Here is a 20531-nt window from a genome sequence, read left to right on the forward strand (position 1 = left end):
TTAGTATGCTTTCAAGTAAATCCCAAACTGTAGCTTCAGTATACATGTATACATCTGTATACATCTGTATATATGTGTATATACAGGTATGTGTATGTAGAAGTAAGTATTCCTCTGTTTCATTTTTTGCTCATTATAGGTTAAAAAAAGAAATCCATTCTCACCATGGTCCTGGGCAATCGGCTCCTGGTGGCCCTGCTTGAGCAGGGGGGTTGCACCAGATGACCTCCCAAGCCTCAGCCACCCTGTGCTTCTGTGTATCCCTTTTCAAATACACCAAATGGTTGCTTTTGTGAAAAGGCTCCATTTCTCCTTCACTAGGGCCTTTCCCCCTCTTTGCACTGCCTGCCTGCTGCAGCTGAAGAGTGGGGCAGTGCACGTACAAAGCTTTGAAAAAGCCCATTCATGTCAAGGAGAAGGAGCTGCCATCTCGTAAAAGAGGGTCCTTTTGAACTACCCACAGCCATGGCATTTGCCTCACTAGCAACTGAGATTACACCTTTTAGGTAGGATCTTTACTCTCACCTTTTTTCCCAATAAGTGCAGGAGAGGGATTATTGTTTTCCTGGCACTCTGCGCAATGTTATTTGGAAGACTGTCCATGTTAACATGTGATTTCTATTATGCTGTGTATTGAGAAATATGAATTTTACTTTTACCACTTCCTAATCTTTTAGTCCAGAATGAATAGCTCAGATTTTAGTATGTGCTGCAGGAATTTCTCCCCTCTTCTTGTTTCCTAGCTTTTTAAGATGAGGTAGGGAAGATGACATAAAGGAACTACTAATACTTGAGAACAAGTTTTATTTTTTTTTAAATTTTAAATAGACAAATGCTTCAGTGCCATTTCTTGCTAATTTAAATTAAACTGCATTCAATAAAAATGAAGTTCTCATTCCTTATGTTTGAGGGCTTTTTCCCCCCTCTTTTTCTTTAATTGTTGTATCTGCTGAAAGAAGATTCTATGCTTCAAAGCATTTATAATGTGCCGACCCCAAAAGGCTGTGGTCTCTAGGATTTCCTTTGACACGTTCATGATCAACTGTACAGTTTGCAGTAACAAGTAAGGCTAAAGAATCTTGGACAGAAAACAAAACAGAGACTTGATAAAGAATAGCATACTTTGAAATTTCACATCTACCATATTTTTACAAGATACGACTCAGTTTCCTAGAAAACTATAATGAAGTGTTTGCTGTCACAGCAGCTGGCACTGCTTTAGAAAAATATCATTTGTTAAACTTGCTGCGGTTATTCTAGAAATTCGGGGAAAATAGAATTGGTTTTCAAAATCATGTCTGTGAACAATGTCTATCTTATTCCCCACACAAGGGATTTAACCTGCCCTCTGTGGGAGAGGGAGGCGAAGCCATTTCTCTCCTTCCTATAGTGATGACAGTCGGGAAAGCAGCAAAATTCTGTTTCTGCTTCGAAATGTCCGTGAGAAGTGGTTAGGCCTTGGCAGATGCATGTGAATTGCATTTTGATTCTTTTTGAAAACTCGAGTCAGTATTCAGGGTGAAATTTAAGGTCATGCTGTTAGTCAGCAGTTCCGGTTAAACAGATCTGCTATTCACGCTGACAGTGCCCCCCTTTCAATAGGAAGGAATAAGGGAAGCTGCTGACAAGGAGTGATGACAGCCACTGCCAGCAGCAGTGATAGTGGGTTCAGTAATCTAATAAACTGGTTTATTATGCTTTTTAGAGGCAAATGGCTGAATAAAACCGATCTGGAGTACTTTTAAAATACTGTTTTTAGAGCAGTTCTGTGCAAATCATGATTTTTGAGAAATGCAATATTTAAGCCTTTATATATTGCTGTTATAACCTTTGTTCTGAATCGCCCTCATAAGGAACATACAGGTAATGATAACTCACATCCCACGTAAATAATCAATGCAAAATGTTATAGACATTCCATGTAGTATTTTGTTCATGTTTCATATCTCTTTTCTTTTTCCTTAAAACAGAAGATGGTATTGCAATAAAGCTTGTAAAAGTACCCCAACTGGTAATACACTTATTTGTAGTCCATTTTTCTGGCTAACAAACTTAGCAACGGTACATCAGCCATGAAGATAAACAGGATCCCAGCATTCCCATGCATTAGAAATTTACAGTGTTTCATCTTGTCTCTGTCACCAGAAAGAGGCTTGAAGGCCAGCTTTCCCGGCTCTCTGAGAAGTCCTCTGATGAGGGCAGGGTGCTGTGGTGGCCACAGCTTCTGTCTTCAGGGCCTGGAAACAGGACCTTACAGTGCTCCAGCTCAGCTTTCCTTTTCAGGAGACCAGATCGATAGTCTTAGGAATGAGGCATGTTATGTAGGCTTCCTCCTCCTCCTCCCCGGCAAGCACAGCTGTGTAATATAAAATATAAGAAAGAATTTGGCATCCAACGAGAGGATGGGATTTTTTTATTACCGGTTATGAGGATTGTTTGGTAGAGTACCAAGGGAAACTTAGAATGCGTTCTGACTTCAGTCTTTTGCCGGTTTTGGTTTTTGCCAATTTGGCACTTGCCACAGGAAGACTTAATTTCACCTGGGAAAGAAACAAGCTAGCTCTTGGGTACTGTGTCATGGAAGTGTCTCAGCCCGATGATTGTTGGTGGAAGCGTCTCAGCCCAATGGTGGTTGTTCCTGAAGTGATGCCTCAGAGGAACTGGTTTTTAAAATTTTTTTATTTAGAAGTGAGGGAGAAGAGAGTAAATGATCTCAGCTCTCAGAACAAGTCATAAAAATGACAAATTTGTATGGTCTAAACATTAAGTGGGCTGAGAACAAGGTGTCCTGTATTTCTGATGATTGAAGGGAAAAGACATAATGAAAAGCACGTAACAAACTTCAGTTCTAAAGACACATGTTTTTGAACTGTTCGGGTGGATTTACTTCAAAAAGTGACTTTTTAAGGGACTTTCTAACTTTAAAATGTGTTCTTAAATTTTACTAAGCATTACCTTTTATTTTTGAAAAAGTAACTATTCATGAAACTCAGATGATCCTATCTATAAACCACAGATTCAAAGCCAGTCTTCAACATACAAATGATGTCTTTTAAGGAGAGGTTTACCAGGCTTCTTATTACTTCTGTTCTTTTAGTTCCTTAGCTACATGTATTTGAAATTTAATGGTCTGCGTGCTTGCAATATGAATACCTGTTTTGAGCATCTCCATGAGTTTAATGTAGAGATTATTGCTATCTCAGCTTTAAACTTTGCCTTGCTTATGAGCAAATAGACTTGTGAATAACAAAAGTCTATCCTTCAGGGGAGCTACATGTTGAGGGCAAATGTCCAATGTGCAGATTCTGGGCCAAGTACTTTTGGAGGGCTGGTCATATCTATTTCAAACTTTTTCTGAAGAAAATATCAGTAGCAATGTGAATTCTCCCCTCAAAAGCAACCAGGTGGCTTGTAGACAATTGCATTTAGGGCTGTGGTGACCAGAAACAAAACTGTAGTATCCAACAGATCTCCTTCTTGTAAGTTCTTGCAGACTTCTCAAAATAATTTGTGGCCTCATCTTTGGTTTCCTTGGGTCAGTCAATGGCAGCCGCTGCCTGGAGAAGGAAGAATTTGGTTCTTATTCCCAGAACTGAACAAGTGACACATCTCAGGGCCTGTATTTGTCTCCCTGTGGTTCAGCTCTGTCTGAATCAGGTAGGCATCATAAATCTTCAAAGACTGTTGAAACCCATTTTTCCACTTTTAATACCTAATCGTTAGTGGCTGATATAGCTTTTTCAGTCCTGATGAAATCAATGCTGTCTACTATCAGTTCTTTGGAATCTCCTCTAAAAAGACACATTGAGAACAACTTTTCTGCTGGCATCATGTACCTCACTACCATACCCGTCCACAGGATGTCTTTGAAAACTGATGCACTTTCTCAGGTTTTTTTTCCAGTATTTAATGGATCCAAGTTCCTTACAGGAATGAGGAGTCTGACTGTCCTTTTTTGGTCCACCTTGTGCCTGGGCTTTAGTGACGATGATGTTGTAGAAAACATGCCTTTCTGAACTGTCTGAAAGAGTGGAAGAATTGGGATTGTTCTATGCAAGAAAAGCAGGTTGGGACACCCTTAGTCTTCAAATACAATACATGTCTTGTTGCAAAGAGAAAAGAACGGATTTTCCAGGGGTAGATAAGACAAGAGGGCAAAATAGAAGAAAAAACATTTAGATTTAAAATTTTCAACAAAAAGTGTACTAAAGCCAGTGGAATGGCTTGCTGAGGAGATCATAGGAGTATTCAAAAGATGATGTTAGGAACAAGTTAGACAAAGATCTGTCAGAAATCACAGAGGTATGGTTGATCCTGCCATTGTGAACAGGTTTAGGTTAGATGTCTGCTTTATATCCCTTTATTGCCCTACTTTTTATTAGTAGGTGTTTCTCATGATGAAGGACCAAAATCTTTCCATTTAAAGACAGACCAGGTATCTTAATCTTTGTGCTCTGATTTGGCGAAGAAAGGCCTCCACAGACTAAATCATAAAACTAAATGTTAGCCTTTTTCCCAGTGTGGCATAGCTCAAAGATAGATTTAACAGGTACTTCCAATGTTTTAGGTGCTAGTAAGCTGGAACCTCTTTCACAGTGGACTGGTGTCCTGAGGGCTTTCAGACACAGTAGGACAGTCGGTGTCTTAAATAACTGGCCTTACTCTTTCAGCTAGCTTAGCTTTTCTCTAATGTTCGCAGTTTGCTCTTCTATTCTGACAACCTCCCCATGAGAAATAAAGTTTTATTTTAATCCTGTATGTTACTTTGTTTGAGGTATATCTATTTGAAGAATGAGACCAGTATCTTAATTTTCAGTATCTGGAGTCCTTCAAAATACTTCTGTCTGGGTTCTCACACCTTTTCCATCTGAAAAAGGTCATAACCAGAATGTTTTGTAATAGTTGAATGCCCCAGCCATTATGCCCATCCAGCAGATTCAATCAATCATATTTTATTTAATGTTACTCTGAAGATATTCCCACTTATGTTTAATGTTCATAAGAATAAAGTAGAACAAACTCCAGTTCCAATGAACTTTTTGTTACTGCCCTAAGTATTTGTATCTTTTAGCCAAAAGATGCTTTGGAGTTATTTAAAATGTAATGCTTTGTAATTACTTCCAGAATAACCAAATATGTTCTTTTTTTTATTTGAGGAACTGCATCTGTGGCTGTTGCAGGTCTTCTTGCAGCTTTGCGTATCACCAAGAACAGGTTATCAGATCACACAGTGTTGTTCCAGGGTGCTGGAGAGGTATGTATTTTTACGCGTTAGGAAAAATTGTACTATGAAGATTTTTCTTAATATTTAATCAAGTTATATGCATCCAGTTAACAAGAAGATTGAATGGGTAGAATGATCACTAACACCTGCTGAAAGTTGGTTCTTAATTCAAATGTAAACGTACAGAAAAATCTCTGATCATCTGGTCAAGCCTCATATTTTTCATAAGACATTTTGAAGAGATCTGTTCTCTTTTTAAAACTTCAGGTTTTAGTTTTATCTGTAAATTATTGACCTACTCTCAATATAAACAAATAAAATGTTTTGGAAAGATGAGGCCACCAAAGAGAAATTAAATGAAACATATTTACCAGTGTTACTTAGTAAGAAGCAGTGTCCCTTTGATTTTTCCTGTTATTAAATATAGTTTTTCAGTATTCTGCATGTCGAGGTCATCCATTTCTGAAGGTTTTTACGCACAGTATTTTTTGATACTAATTTTTCAGTATAAATTTCTCAGCCACTGACACATGGGTGAAGGTTGTACTTATCTACAGTGTGACTAGCTGTCATCTCTTGTATGAAATCTAGAACCCCACTCAGACTTCAGAAAAACATTATTCATGGTCACCAAACTCCCCTAAAGGTGCAGTATACTAATCCAGCTTTGTGTAGTTCAGATATATTTAATTTGATTCAATATTTGGTGCTGCTGAGACCAGGTCTGTAGTTTTCAGAATGACTTGCATCCATGTCTGGCATGTCAACACCACTGTCCATCTCTGAAGTTTCTTCCCCTGGTTTTGCTCAGTGTTCAACAGACAGATGAATCCATGGTCTAATTTTTTGTTTGTTTGTTTGTATTGTCAGTATGCCTGTTGCTGCAAAGAGGTAACAGTAGATACCATCCCTGCTGTGGGAGCTCATTCCTAATAAAACTATTTCTTAACTATAAAAGAGGAATCTCACTTGCTTCTCCATGAAACTGAATAATAAAGAACAAGAAACACAGTCAACCCCATAAATACGTATATGAGTTTGTAATCAGAAATACTGAGTGGTCTCTTGGCTCATGTTGTTGCCTGTTTTTCAATCTGTACCTATATGACATTTGATCTGTTGGTTGAATTATAAAATCCAGTGAGAATGGTACACGTTTCAGCAAAATATTGATAAGTGAATTTTTCTTGCCCCTGCTTTCACTGGGACCACAGCCAAGTCTAGAGTTACAAAACACATGAATAGTAGGTAAAAGGAGACTTATTTTCTTGACAGACATTTAAAAAAAAAGATAAGTGCAAAAAATCTTTTAGGACTGCATTTTACTTTCTGGCATGCAGAGTGTGGTTTCCTTTGGTTTAAATTACAGAAAAAAAACCCCTAATGAACAAAATAAAATTTCAAAGAAGAAAAAGTATTTAGTATATTCTGAGATGATTATGTGGAATAAATGTTAGTTTTAGCATTTTTCATTAGAGCATAAGCATTTATTATGCTCTCCACACTGTAAATGCCATCTTAAGATTTATCTATACTATGATTTATTGATATGATTTAAGATTTAGCTATACTGGTTTTCTACATTATGGTTTCTAATTACCCAATTAGCAACAGTTCATTAGTGTTTACTTTATGAAAAAATAATGATTCCATTTTATTGTTAAATAAATTAAGAAACTTATCTAAAATAGTGGGTAGAGGAAACAAGTGATCAGGGGATTTCTTTCATTTCTAGTTTCATATACTACTTTTCTTCTCTTTCCTTCAGGCTGCGCTGGGGATAGCAAACCTCATTGTTATGGCTATGGAAAAAGAAGGGGTATCGAAAGATGCAGCTATCAAAAGGATATGGATGGTTGACTCAAAGGGATTAATAGTAAAGGTGATACAATTTTCTGATTTGTTTAAATATCATGATAGTTATTTGCAGTCTGTAGATGAAGGCAAGAACATGCTCTTTGTGAAAGCAACTACAACAATTTATCTCTCTTGACATGGCATGCTGTTTTTCTTTTCTAAAGTGTATTAAATGAATGACAGACTCCCACGTTACTTCAGGGGTGGGGAGTGGTTATGCTTGGAGTTCCTGCTCTATTTCTATTAGGGATGAGCACATAATGAAGGGAATTTTTCAGCAGTTCATTAAAAAATGTATAAGGAAAGAAATGTTCAGCTTGTGGGTTTAACATTTCCCATGTTAATGTGACTATTATTTGTTAGCACAATCTTGCAAAAAGATGCATAGATACACTATTAGGATAGCATTCAAGGATTTTTTAAAAGTTTGAAGAGAGTATTTTCCTGGTATTGCAAGCCTGTCATCCTTCTGCAAGAACTGGGATATATTGCATCAAATAGCTTCTATGCACAGTGATATAGTTCATGTTGCAGATGTTGTGGTCTGCAGTGCTATCAACACTGGTCAGAATTTGAAGCTGCTGAGACACTTCATCAGTCACCCTTACCTCATTTCTTCTATGTGCCAAAATAAAGAAACATATGAATTCCATGTGCCAGAATAAAGAAACTGGTATGTTTTAAAATGTGGTTATGTATTTAATAATTTGTGAGCTACTTAAAAGAAATATATGAGAGGCCAATTGGCTTTGCTTTTTCACCTTGCCTGTTGGTTAGCGGTGTTTATGGTCATCTTTGTTGTTACTGCACTCTTGCACAGTGTTCTTTAGCTGTCTAATATTTAAGGTCTTTTGTAGTTCACATATCTTTGCAACAGGAGCCTGCATTCTGCAGTCAGTATCTGTGTTGGTTTATTGAACAGCATCACAGTACCTTTCACTAATACTGTTAAAGGGTAAATAGTAGGATCATAGACATTGAGATGGGAGAGTGTTACTAAGGTCTTCTTGGACATCCCTTGCCAGAAAGCACAAAAGTAGCCTGATCGGGTACAGAAGAATGCTGGTATTTGCTGTTAAGAGATAGATTTTTTTTTTTTCTGGTGTGTGTTTGTTTGTTTGTTTTAATGAATGTTTTTAATCCTTTTGGTTTTCATCTAATAATCTTAAAGTGCTTTTGTGTCCAGACACAGATGACTGAAGGCCTGTGTATCTTCTGTGACTGTTGAAACCTAGAGGTTGCCTAAGAAGAATGGTGTGTTGCACAGTTTCCTCCACCATAGAGACTGGAATTATCAAATAATACAGTTGAACTAAAATCACCTCCTGGTGGCATTAAGGAAACAAACTGGCAGGGGCAGAAGTATAGGAACTTCACAGCCCTAAAGCAGTAAAACAGGTCTTGGCTGCATGTCCGTTGAGCCAAGGTGGTTAACCAGCCTTTCTTCTCTTCCTGCTCGTTGTTTCTTCCTGCTTCTTTTACACCTCTCACTGCTAATTTGTTAGTCAGTCGAGAAGCCAGGTTGTTACTCTTGGTACGCAGTGATTCATTCCTTTCACAGTTTCTAAATTTTTAGTGACTTGGTGACTGTATACTTTCCTCACCACCTTCTAGCTTCAGCGCTCTCAAGCAGTGCCAAAACCAATCAGCATCTCACACATCCTTGAAGAAGTTCCTTTCCTCTGCTTATTCTTCTTGGTGGATTTTAATTTGGGTTTTGTCCAAAAAGCAGTCCACTGAATTTCATGTCGTGCCCGGAGTATATTTGTGAACTGTTTGTGATAGCCAGACATAACAGCTGTCTGAGATAGATCAGGGCTGAATTTGTGGCCAGATGTTGACGCAAGCAGCAGGAGCCGTCGGTGCACATTTCAGGTCGTTGCTGGTGTTCCTGGAAGACCTGGGAGCACCAGTCAGGTCTGGCTGTCCTGCGGGGGCTTGAGAATGGGTGGGTGCTTAGTGCTGCATTGTGTTTGAGTGCAGAGCCCGCTTGACCTAGAAGCTGGAGATACTTCAGTGTGAGGCCTGAGCTGGGCTTAAGGAAATCCATCCTCGGTCTAGGGCTCTGCAAGTCCTCTCTTGGCTTTCTTTTGAAGCTAAATGTTCCCCCTAAAAAGTAAACAAAATTTAAAATGGCCCCTTCCCCTCCACCCCAAGAAAGAAAATACAATGTAAGCTTCTTGAAGCTTGTTATTTCATAGAATCAGAGAATGTTTGCAGTTGGAAGGGACCTTAAAGACCATCTAGTTCCAACCCCCCTGCCATGGGCAGGGACACCTTCCACTAGACCAGGTTGCTCAAAGCCCCGTCCAACCTGACCTTGAACACTTCCAGGGAGGGGGCATCCACCAGTGCTCTGGGCAACCTGTTCCAGTGTCTCACCGCCCTCACAGTAAATAGTTGCTTCCTAATATGTAATCTGAATCTACCCTCTTTCAGTTTAAAACCATTAATCCTTGTCCTATCACTACACTCCCTGATAAAAAGACCCTCCCCATCTTTTCTGTAACCCCTTTTAAGTACTGGAAGGCTGCTATAAGGTCTCCCTGGAGCCTTCTCTTCTTTAGGCTGAACAACCCCAACTCTCTCAGCCTGTCCTCACAGGGGAGGTCTCCATCCCCCTGATCATCTTTGTGGCCTTCTCTGCACCTACTTGAGCAGGTCCATGGCCTTCTTACAATGGGGGCCCCAGAGATGGACATGGTACTCCAGGTGGGGTCTCATGAGAGCAAAGTAGAGGGAGAGAATCACCTTCCTTGATACAGTCCACACCTCTTTTGATGCAGCCCAGGATACGGTTGGCTTTCTGGGCTGCGAGCACACGCTGCTGGCTCATAGTAAGTTTTCCATCCACTAATACCCCCAGGTCCTTCTCCTCAGGGCTGCTCTCGATCCACTCATCCCCCAGCCTGTATTTGTGTTTAGGATTGCCCCGACCCATGTGCAGGACCTTGCACTTGGCACTGTTGAACTTCATGAGTTTAGCACAGACCGACCTCTCAAACCTGTCCAGGTCCCTCTGGATGACATCCCTTCCCTCCAGCGTGTCAGCCTCACCACACAGCTTGGTGTTGTGGGCAGACTTGCTGAGGGTGCATTTCAATCCCACTGTCCATGTTGACAACAAAGATGTTAAACAGCACTGGTCCCAACACTGACCCCTGAGGAACACCATTTGTCACTGCTCTCCACTTGGACATTGAGCCATTGACTGCAACTCTTTGAGTCTTACCATTCAGGCAATTCCTTATCCACTGAGTAGTCCATCTGTCAGATCTATGCCTCTCCTACTTAGAAACAAGGATGTCATGTGAAACAGTGTCAGATGCTTTGCACAAGTCCAGGTAGATATCATCAGATGCTTTTCCCTTGTCCACCAATGCTGTAACCCCATTGTAGAAGGCCACCAGATTTGTCAGGCACAATTTGCCCTTAGTGAAGCCATGCTGGCTGTCACCAACCACCTCCTTATTTTCCATGTGCCCTAGCACAGTTTCCAGGAGGATCTGCTCCATGATCTTGATGGGCACAGAGGTGAGACTGACTGTCATGTAGTTCCCCAGGTCTTCCTTTTTTCCCTTTTTAAAAATGGGGGTTATGTTTCCCCTTTTACAGTCAGTGGGAACTTCACCAGACTGCCACGATTCCTCAAATATGATGGAGAGTGGCTTAGCCACTTCATCCACCAGTTCCCTTAGGACCCACAGATGCATCTCATCAGGTCCCATGGACTTGTGCACCTTCAGGTTCCTTAGATGGTCTCAAACCTGATCTTTACGTACAGTGGGCAGTTCATTCTCCCAGCCCTTGCCTTTCCGTTCCGCAACTTGGATAGTGTGGCTGGTGCACTTGCTGGTGAAGACTGAGGCAAAAAAGTTGCTGAGTACCTCAGCCTTCTTCATATCCCTGGAAACCAGGTGTCCTGTTTCCTTCCGGAGAGGACCCGCATTTTCCCTAGTCTTGCTTTTATCACTGACGTACCTATAGAAGCTTTTCTTGTTGCCCTTGACATCCCTGGCCAGATTTAACTCTGTCAGGGCTTTGGCCTTCCTAACATGATCCCTAGCTGCTCAGATAGTTTCTCCGTATTCCTTCCAGGCTACCTGTACTTGCTTCCACCCTCTGTAGGCTCCTTTTTGTGTTTGAGCTTGTCCAGAGCTCCTTGTTCATCCATACAGGTCTCCTGGTGGTCTTACCTGACTTCCTCTTTGTCAGGATACATTTAACTGCTGAGAAGTCATACATACAGCAAGTAAATAATTAAGCTATTTCTGGTTCCTTTTTCTGGCCTGAGAGAGAAGGTCCACTTAGGAAATCATTTTGGCTTTAGCTGATTGCAGAAAAGTGCTGCAAGACTTGGACTTTCCAAAGTTTTAGAAAAGAGATAAGTAAAATGAGGGAGATTTGTGAGAAAACTGTACAGTGGGAAGGACTCTGTTGTTAGAAATAATTTCATAATTGCATAGATAAGATTTGGCAAGCCACAGCATAGATCACCAGTTAACCAACTTTTGCATAAACTAAACTGACTTTTATTTCTTACTATTCAGGAGGTGTATCAATGGAAACCTCTTCAACGAGAGTCCCTTAAAATTTGCCTCACCAAAAACTGCTTGATAAAAGAGTTTTACTTGAATCAGGGACACCTTTTCAGTCCTAGAAATATTCTGATCTGTTGCTTTAGCAGTATGAGAAATAACAGAATCTCTGAAGACTCAGCGATTACTTTGTCCAACTAAACTAATTTTTACATCATTTTTATTCTATGCTGTCCTTTGATCATTAATTTTGCAATGCATGATTATAGATTTAAACATTGATTCTCTTTTCATCTACTTTCTGTAATATTTCAACCAGTGCAAGCCAAAGAAAAATAACCTTGGAACTTTTGTTGACCTGACTGCAAACAGTTTCCACCTTTTTCTTCTTCCCCCACCCCCAAAAGCTGCCACGAAGTCACTTATCAGGCTTTCATAGCTGATTTTTTCCTTTGTGGGTTTTTTAATTTTAGTTCAAGTGCAGCTGTGTTTGCATTTTCCTGTTAATATCTTTTTTTTTTTTCCCCCCGGGAACCATCTTTTTTCATTAAACCAAGTTAGATGACCAACTTTTTTGCTATGTTGTGGTGAAAGAGCTGGTGATGAAGGATATGTTTGTTATACTGTTTATAGTTGTGTTCTCTACTTCATTCTAAAGACCTTGTAATGTTTTTCATATCGGTTTAGGGTGTTTTTTTGTTTTTTTTTTTTAAATTTCTTCAGCATGCTTTTACCTTTTGAAACTAGTTTTTCTCCAAAGGTGAATGAGGAAAGTTTGCAGATCATAATTTGCCTGTCTTGGGTATTCCAGTGCATTCAGATGGAAGTTTTAATGTTTAATAAGACACTGTTAAAGTTTCTTTTTCACTCTTGTGTACTTGGAGATTATGCATAAGCAGTTGGGACTCATCTTTAATTCTGATTTTAGTTCAATCTTTCCTTAGAGAATGATGGAAAAGAAAGGGGGACATGTGGGACTGATACCAGAATTTCAGTGCTGTATAGATGTGGTCGCTTCCATTACAGTCAGCAGAGCTCATATAACATGAAAGAGCCTTTAGAGCTCATAGTCAAGTACCTTAATAATGAACTGAATCCCATCCAGACTGTCTGATTGTTACTGAGTTTTCTGATATTTTAGCAATAATAGCTTCTAAAAAAAGTTTGGATTTCATTCCAGATACTAATTTGATAATGGTTTTAATGTTAACCTTTATATACCACTTAATATTATGTCAGCCTCTTCTGCTAACTTTTAATTATTTCTAGCTTTCTTTTTATCAACACACAATTATTTTGTCCTTGATCAGTTCATTTATGGCTGACTGCGACTGGCTAGGACTTTTTGAGCCAAAAGCCTGATTTGCATCTTAGCAAAGATGCAGTGTCTTGGGTATCCAACGCACCACAACCACTTAAAGCAGTTTCTGCCTTATTTTACTCATGTACTATCCCAACAAAGTGATCCTTGTTTGCTTTGTCAGTTATTCTGGTGTCTGGGGAATTAATCTGTGCAGTTTCATCTTGCATTTATCTTGTTCTATATGAAGTATAAGTTTTGCAGAAAGGAAACATTAATGTGTGTTTGAACACTCGTGGCACTACTCATAGTAATATATGAAAACAAATGAGGACAAGGCAGAAGAATGATTGGTGGGCTCAAGGAATACGTGCATTATTTTCTCTAAAAGAGACACCACCAAGCATTCGAGTGTTAGATTTGTTAGCATGTAACTTTCCTCTTTGACACTGTGTACATAGATGTACTGATGAGATGATGACCTAATTTGCATGGTTTATTATTTCTTTTGCTCATGCTCTGTTATTGAAATGAATGATTGTTTTGCTCCATTTTGTTTCTGTTGTTCTGTGGGTTCCTGACTTGCTCTGCTTCTTGGATCTTCTTGAAATAATCTTGAAATAAATTTTGCCCTGCCTGGTAACCATGTGTGCTTATCTACAGGGAAAGGGTATTTTATAAATTTTACAGGACTTAAATAAACAGCCCTAATCTTCTAACAATGTGTTTTAAAGTCAACACCAGAATTACAGTTCTTACCTAAATTGTATATTCTACTGCCAACAATTATGACATTATCTCCTGAAAATGTTGTGGTTTTTCACACAGTTGGCCACAACCTGTTTCTTAATTCTGTGCCCAAGTTGCCTCATCTAGTTTTATTTTCCTCTCTTCACCTTCAGGTGTTAGGTGATGGGCCTGATCAGGAGGCACAGTCAGTTCATAATTAGGGCCTCGGTATGGGGATTTGGGAGGGCTTGCTTGTCTTGCTTTTTGGTTCCTAAACAAGGTAGCACAGGAGTGCCTGTCACTTGCAAGTCCTTGGGCTTCAGTAACCCCTGACCAGTGCATCCATATCCATTACTCCACCTTTTTTTTTTTTTTTTTTGCATTTTGCAACTTGTAACCAATACTATCCCTGAGTTCTGTCTAGGGAGGGCAGCCCCTGACCTGTCCCCTTCTAGCACGCTCTTTGTGCTTCTCGTGTCCCTTCCCTTTCATGCTTTTGGGGAACTTCCCAGAGAACTCCCCCAGCTCCCTGTGCTGTCTGCAAGGCCTGCCTAGAGCCCTCCAGATAGTTCATCAACAAGCTTTAGATCAGGGATTTACTTGTGATAAAAGAGGTAAGAAGCCACGCAGAGATCACCTCCCAACAGGGAGATGTTTCACCACCTTCTCACATGACTCTTAACATCCTTTTTCTCCTGTTTCTTCCTTGATGCTTTAATAACTGCTTTTTTTGTTTGTTTTGCTCTTAACTCTGCAATAGGAAACACAGGAAAAAAGCAAGTAAAACCAAAACATTCGCAGTTGGAAATACTCTACTTACTAACACACTGCTTTGCTCTTTGGTCTACAGTTCTCATGTCTTTTGTGGTTCTCATGTCTTCAGTATTTAAGAACCTCAGATGAATTTATTGATTTATCTGTGTACTGATCTCTGTTCTCTTGTTTAAATAAGCCGCAGTTGACACAGTCAAATGGAGGCGAGTGTTTATATAAATACATCTGTGCCTCCCTGGTTTCGAGACGGGATAAATGCCAGTGCTGCCTCTAATGTGGGACATCAGGGTCCTCGGGCTTATTCTCAGCTGCCTCCCAGCTGATGGAAAGGGCAAATCTTGGCAAGCTTCCAGACTTGCCTCTCCCACCTCACTGACATAAAACTGCTCTGCTCTTCAGCCCTGGTTCATGGGGCAGGCCCGGCAGGACCAGCTCAAACAGGCCATGGCATTAGACTTCACATTGGTGGTATTTGTAAGATTTGTCTCCTGTTTTGTAATATCCCACATAGATGTCTGCTGTGCAGTCTGGTCTCCTGTTTTTACAGCTGTTTTCTATGAATTTTCTCAGGGTTTTATTGATGGGTCATTTTTGTTTGTTATCTGAGCCTCAATTTGGTTCTATAATACAATGATATGAGTAACTTTCTGTGGAAACTGTGATATACATTTGCTTGAAGCCTGATTTCAGTATCTCCTTTGCTTCTTGTGCTCTTGATCAGCTGCTAAAACTAAAAACTTAAGAATCCTCCCTAAAACTAAGAACTGCTTACAGTTCAAAACCAAAATACAAGCAGTTTTTCATAAAACTATTAACTACTGAGTCTTGTTACTTCCTTTTGCTTCTTGAATTAAAATGTCCTGGTGTCCAAGTGACTATGTTTTACTATTTGTAATAATAATAATAATATATAATACCAACGATATATATAAAATATATATATTTTATAATATATATACTCTATGTATATACACTATATATAGTATATATACTATATAAATATATATACGATAATATATATATTTGGTATTATATATTATATAACATATAATACCAAATACTCATCCATTAGGGAGTATAGACATTTTAGGACTGCCAAGATCTTTCATACATAATGTCACCATCAGAGAATGCTGCTATTGTTTCTTTATCTCAGTACTTCATCTGCTGACTTAACACAGTCCACATTGTAACTCATTTGCTAATAAAGAATTTAGCTCATATTACTTTCCATCTGAGATACCACTGTGACTTCTAATATAGCAACATATCTGTTTTCAGGTTGCTTTGTTCTCTTTTGTTCAAATCCAAAATATCCCATAGGTTTCTTGGTACAAAATATTACTGTGATAGAGGCAGTACTTTTCCCCTCCAAAGTAGTTTCTGACATTTTCACTGAGTCTCTGGACTTAAGCTTTATTAATCTTTTTGAGTGTGTTTAATATTCCTCACCAGTGAAGATGTATTGTATAGTTTATTCAGGCAGCCTGAGTATGCATTGAAGACACTACGGTTGTCTTCCAGGTATTTTACCACGTAGTTTTTGGGGTTTGTTTTTTATTCAAGCAAACTTTTTATAATGCCCCTAGAAAATTACTTATTCTATAAAAGATAAGGAAATAATGCATAGCATTGCAAAAAGTTATATAATGGAATGTTGGTGCTTTTCCTTATTTCTTTCTTGGGATGCTGAATACATTTGGGAAGTTAAAGCAGGAAGGATATGTAGCCTCTTCTTCTGACTTTACCTTCCTCCTTCTATTGAAAGAGTTTGTGAGTTTGTATCTTCCCCTCTGAATAGCTCGTGTCAAGTCTGTTCATCTGTGTGATTTCAGTGTGAAAGACTTTCTTTTTGGATTTAGGGAGTGTCACTTGATACAGGAAAGGTGCTTGTTATACATCATAGAAAACACTGAAACTTAAGACAGCTGCTGTCTGGCCTAGATGAGCCTTCATACTGCTATTTGAAGAATGGTGCAATAACATCCTTTGGTAGGAACCCCTGGAAAAATGTCTCCTTTGCATGGCAAGCATTGAAGTTCTTCATTGAAACAGTGAGACTGTATTGAGGCTTGGCATCCTGAAAGGGGCACATTTTTAGATTGCTGATTTTTCTGAGCCCTTTTCATTGAATGAATGAATTTTTAATAATGCTAAAAGAGCAAGACTTAGAAGACAAATATGAATGTGACTGAAAATTATGTTTCTACTTAAAAGACTCAGAGCTTCATACACAGAACCCCACAGCACATTCAAATTCTTTCTTAGTATGGAGTATTTAAATTTTTTCCTTTTTCTATTAGAAGAAGGGAAATATCAGTGAGCTGTGTGCCATTTAAGTATCTTAGGATTGTGGAGACACAGGCAGACCAGAGCAGTTTCTGATTTATGCTGCCTTGTGTTGATCCTCTACAGCTCATTTCCTAGCAGCAGATAGAGTACAAAAGCCAGAGTTGGAAATGGAAATGCCAGAAGATGGGCTCTGCACTTCTGGAAGATCTTTTAGTCAGAGCAGCTCTGCACTGACAGGTCTATCCACTTTGCATGTCTCCAGTGTCAGGAGGCAGACAAGACAGAAAACCACACAAAACCAGAATTGAGACTTCTGCATTTTAACTGTGTTCTCTTCTCTCTGCTGACTGACAAAAACTCTGTGATTTTTTATTCTGGCCATAGGCATTCAGGGGCGGATGTCTGGAAGCTTGTACTAAATGGACTGGCAACCCCTTAGTTTGAGGTTAAGCATGCACAAAACTGAATTGTTTCTTCCTTCCTGCAAGTCATTGCTTACCCTGTTGGCAGGGCACAGAAGAAAGCTAGCCGTTCTCTTGCTGCCGCCTCTCTACTTTGCAGAAAGCAGATCTTAAGAATTTGACAATTTGGGAGAAAAAATACTATCTGTCTAAAGCACTGTCCTCTAAATTATTGGAGTTTTGTAACCGTATCGACTGGCTGGTCTTGAAATCTTTGGCACAGTTTTTAGGGAGGTGTTGTGTATCTCCTTTAGGATCACTGAATTAAGAATTAAAATACATTTCTGACAACCTGTTTAAAAACATATATTAAAAAACCCTCACTCACTGTAGAATTTCTTTTACAAGCATTTTCCAAGCAAAGATGTCTATGTACATAGCTGTTGTTATTTTTGCTAAGCCACAGAATTTAATATTTCATTCTTAGTTAATATACTACAAAAATATTTACTTGGAGACATGATTCATTCTGACTAATGGGATCAAGCTAATTCAGACCAAAGCTGAATAAAGAAATATATTTTAAGTTGTTTGGGGTTTGGTTTTGGGGTTTGGCTTTTTGGTTGTTTGGTTTTGGGGGTTTTTTTTGGTTGTGGGGGGTTTTTGTTTGTTTGTTTTTGTTGGATTTCTTTTTTTTTTTTAAGAATGGTAGAATGTCGTGTGTGAAATTACGGGCAGATAGAAATTAAGATAGGGCAGAAGTGAATCCAACCTAAGCTGGCCCATCTGGCTAGAAGCGGTCTCACTAGCCACTGGCCTGGAAAGGGTTGCAGTGGATTGCATCCAGCGTACTGTTTGAGTACTCCATTGTAGCTAATTCAATGAGAGTTGATTGTCAATGTCAGTAGGAGATGGGGCTTTGCATCCTTGGTGTTGCATCAATAAGTGTTTTAACAGCCTGCCATTATCTTAATTTTAAAATGTTGAAGTACCTCCTCAAAAGCCAATCAAGGGTAAAACTGTATAAAGAAGTAACTTTGTTTCATGCAGGATTTTGGTTATTTGTTTTGATCAAAAATGAAAATGAAAGAGTATCAACGTTTTTCTCCACTAAGATATCAGCCTGGACTCTAAGCTGTTATGCACTGTGGAAAAAATCAGAGGGCAATTTTCCCAAGAGATCTGCCCAGATCTGCAGATCCTGGAGGTGCTCAGAGCTACCAGCCTGCCACAGCCTGAAGAATGAGCTGGTCATAACTCTTGGAGGTGATTTCTTTTTTCTTGCTAGCCCAGAGCAGTCTCTTGGTGGCTGGATTTTAAGACCAGATTGAAAACTGCAGCCTGATAAGCTATTAAGGAACAAACCCCTCAATAGCAGCCTGATAAGATATTAAGGAATGAACTGAAGAAGCAGCGTGGGATCAGATGGTTGCCCTTGGCACCCATTCCCAGCTCCCCAGGAAACCTACCTCCAAGTCAGGCTCCATTGAGCATTTTGATTTCAACCAACCAGCCGATTAGAATGAAAAATGGCTTTTATTACAGTATTTTCGGTTATTCCTAGCAACAAGCTTTTGGCCTGAAAGTCATAAATAATTTTTTTTTCTTCAGTGACTAAAAAGAAAACTTCGTATTTCTCCCCTGAAAATGTTAAGGAAAATTTCTCCTTTAAAATGAGATGCATCTAAACCATGCACGTAGACTGTGGGGACATCTGCTGGGGTGCTGGGAAATGGCAGACTTCATACTGTGGAATGATTTGAGTGTCAGTATGCCAAAAATTGTTAATATTGCGGCATTCTCTTGAGGCTGAGAATTTCACATTTTACCCACAAAGGAAACCAGGTGCCTGTATCACAGTATTTCCGTGCTAATCACTCTAGGAGAACACTTAAGACCCGTATAAGCACATCCAGACATAACCTTCTTAATTTAAAAACTGTATTTTGGTCATGCAAAAAAATGTGTGGAAGAAGAGAAATCTCTGAAAATTCCTTGTAATCATGGGTGAGCCAAGAGAAGCTGGCGTCCTGTGAGGCAGACCAGCTCAGTCAGCCCCAACCACATAACAGCCTTCTGCGGCTTCCTGTGGTACCCTTGGGATGGGTACGCTTTTCTTGCAGCTGGAAATGAAAAATGGTCTTCCCTCCTGTCTACCAGCTCTTGTGGCGGCCATATGAGGACCAGCAGAAGTCTTCAGTGATAGGACTGGCACAGCCACATGTTGCCACATCGCAGAATCGGGGTCTGAAATGTAGCATCGGATTTCTCGCTTTTGTTAAAATTAAGCAAAAATGACATTAAAAAACTAATCCCAGCTTGAATCCAATAGTATGCGCAGCCCTAAATAGAGCCAAAATTGTCAAATTTGTAGACTTTGGTAGAATCGTGGAATGAATTCTGTTCCAGTACTTCAGTATAGTCTTAATGAACTTGCAAAGATTGAGGAAACTTTCATCTTATCAGTTGGAAAAGATGTGGCTGGGGAGATGATATAGATCTGTTCTGTCTATTTGGTAAAAATTACATTTAGTGTTCTGTTTTCCTCATATACTTCCCTATGTATCTGTGTATATATTTATCTGTATAATCTGCTTCTTGCTGTCTGAAATTGTAAGATGTTTGAGGGGCTGGCACCGTCTTCTAGATTTGTGTTTGAAAAGTGCCTTTGCAGTGATATTTTCTGCAGGCATGAGAATAAAATGAGGGGTGGAGGTGTATGAATTTTAAAGTCTTCTGCTGAAATTTTCAGATGCCTGTGTACAGACAGAGGTCCATGTATTGAGACAACTAATATAATTTTCACAAACTCTGACCCCTTCTTTCCCTGCACTCCACATTACTAACACTGAGCTCAAGTCCTCTTTGTAGCCCAGTCAATGTGATACTCTATAGCCCGTTTTCCTGCATCTATCATATTCCATTTGGAAACTCTGTTGGGCATCAATGGGTGGAAATTGCTCGTATAGATCAGGGCGAAAGTTGTTTCACAGCCGAGTCAATTTTGTTGATGCAAAAACAGTGCATCAGACATCTGGTTAGTATTATTTTTATTCTATCCTTAAGAATGAATAACCTAAATATGAAAAATGTGGAGCAAAATATAGGCTCCCCTAGTCTATATCCTCCCCTCATATAGTCTCTATACTTTTAGACAAGAGCAAAGGTGAAAAAGCTAGAAGAACCCATTCTTGTTTTGCTAAATCACTCCCCCTGTCCATCCTTACTGTTTGCTATATAAATATATTTATGCTTTATTGTTAGTACCTTTAAGCATTTGACCAAATGTTAACAGGTAAAACAGCTTTAAGAATGCTTCAAAGAAGAAACTAATGATGCTTTCGTATAGTTGTTAATACAGTGGTATTCTACAGCTGTTATGAATTTAAAAGTAAAAATATTTAATTTACCTACTG

At 39.2% G+C, this 20531-nt stretch overlaps 1 protein-coding gene across 1 annotated transcript in view; it reads left to right on the top strand.

The window, feature by feature from the left end:
- The window catches only part of ME1 (malic enzyme 1), a 185590-nt gene that overhangs the window by 149147 nt on the left and 15912 nt on the right, over positions 1–20531 (top strand). Inside the window, exons 8-9 of the mRNA XM_074819678.1 lie at positions 5157–5254; positions 6993–7106. Of these exons, the coding sequence (XP_074675779.1) occupies positions 5157–5254; positions 6993–7106 (212 nt within the window). The remainder of the gene's footprint in view (positions 1–5156; positions 5255–6992; positions 7107–20531) is intronic.

This window comes from Strix aluco, chromosome 3 (assembly GCF_031877795.1).
Source record: "Strix aluco isolate bStrAlu1 chromosome 3, bStrAlu1.hap1, whole genome shotgun sequence".
NCBI lineage: Eukaryota > Metazoa > Chordata > Aves > Strigiformes > Strigidae > Strix > Strix aluco.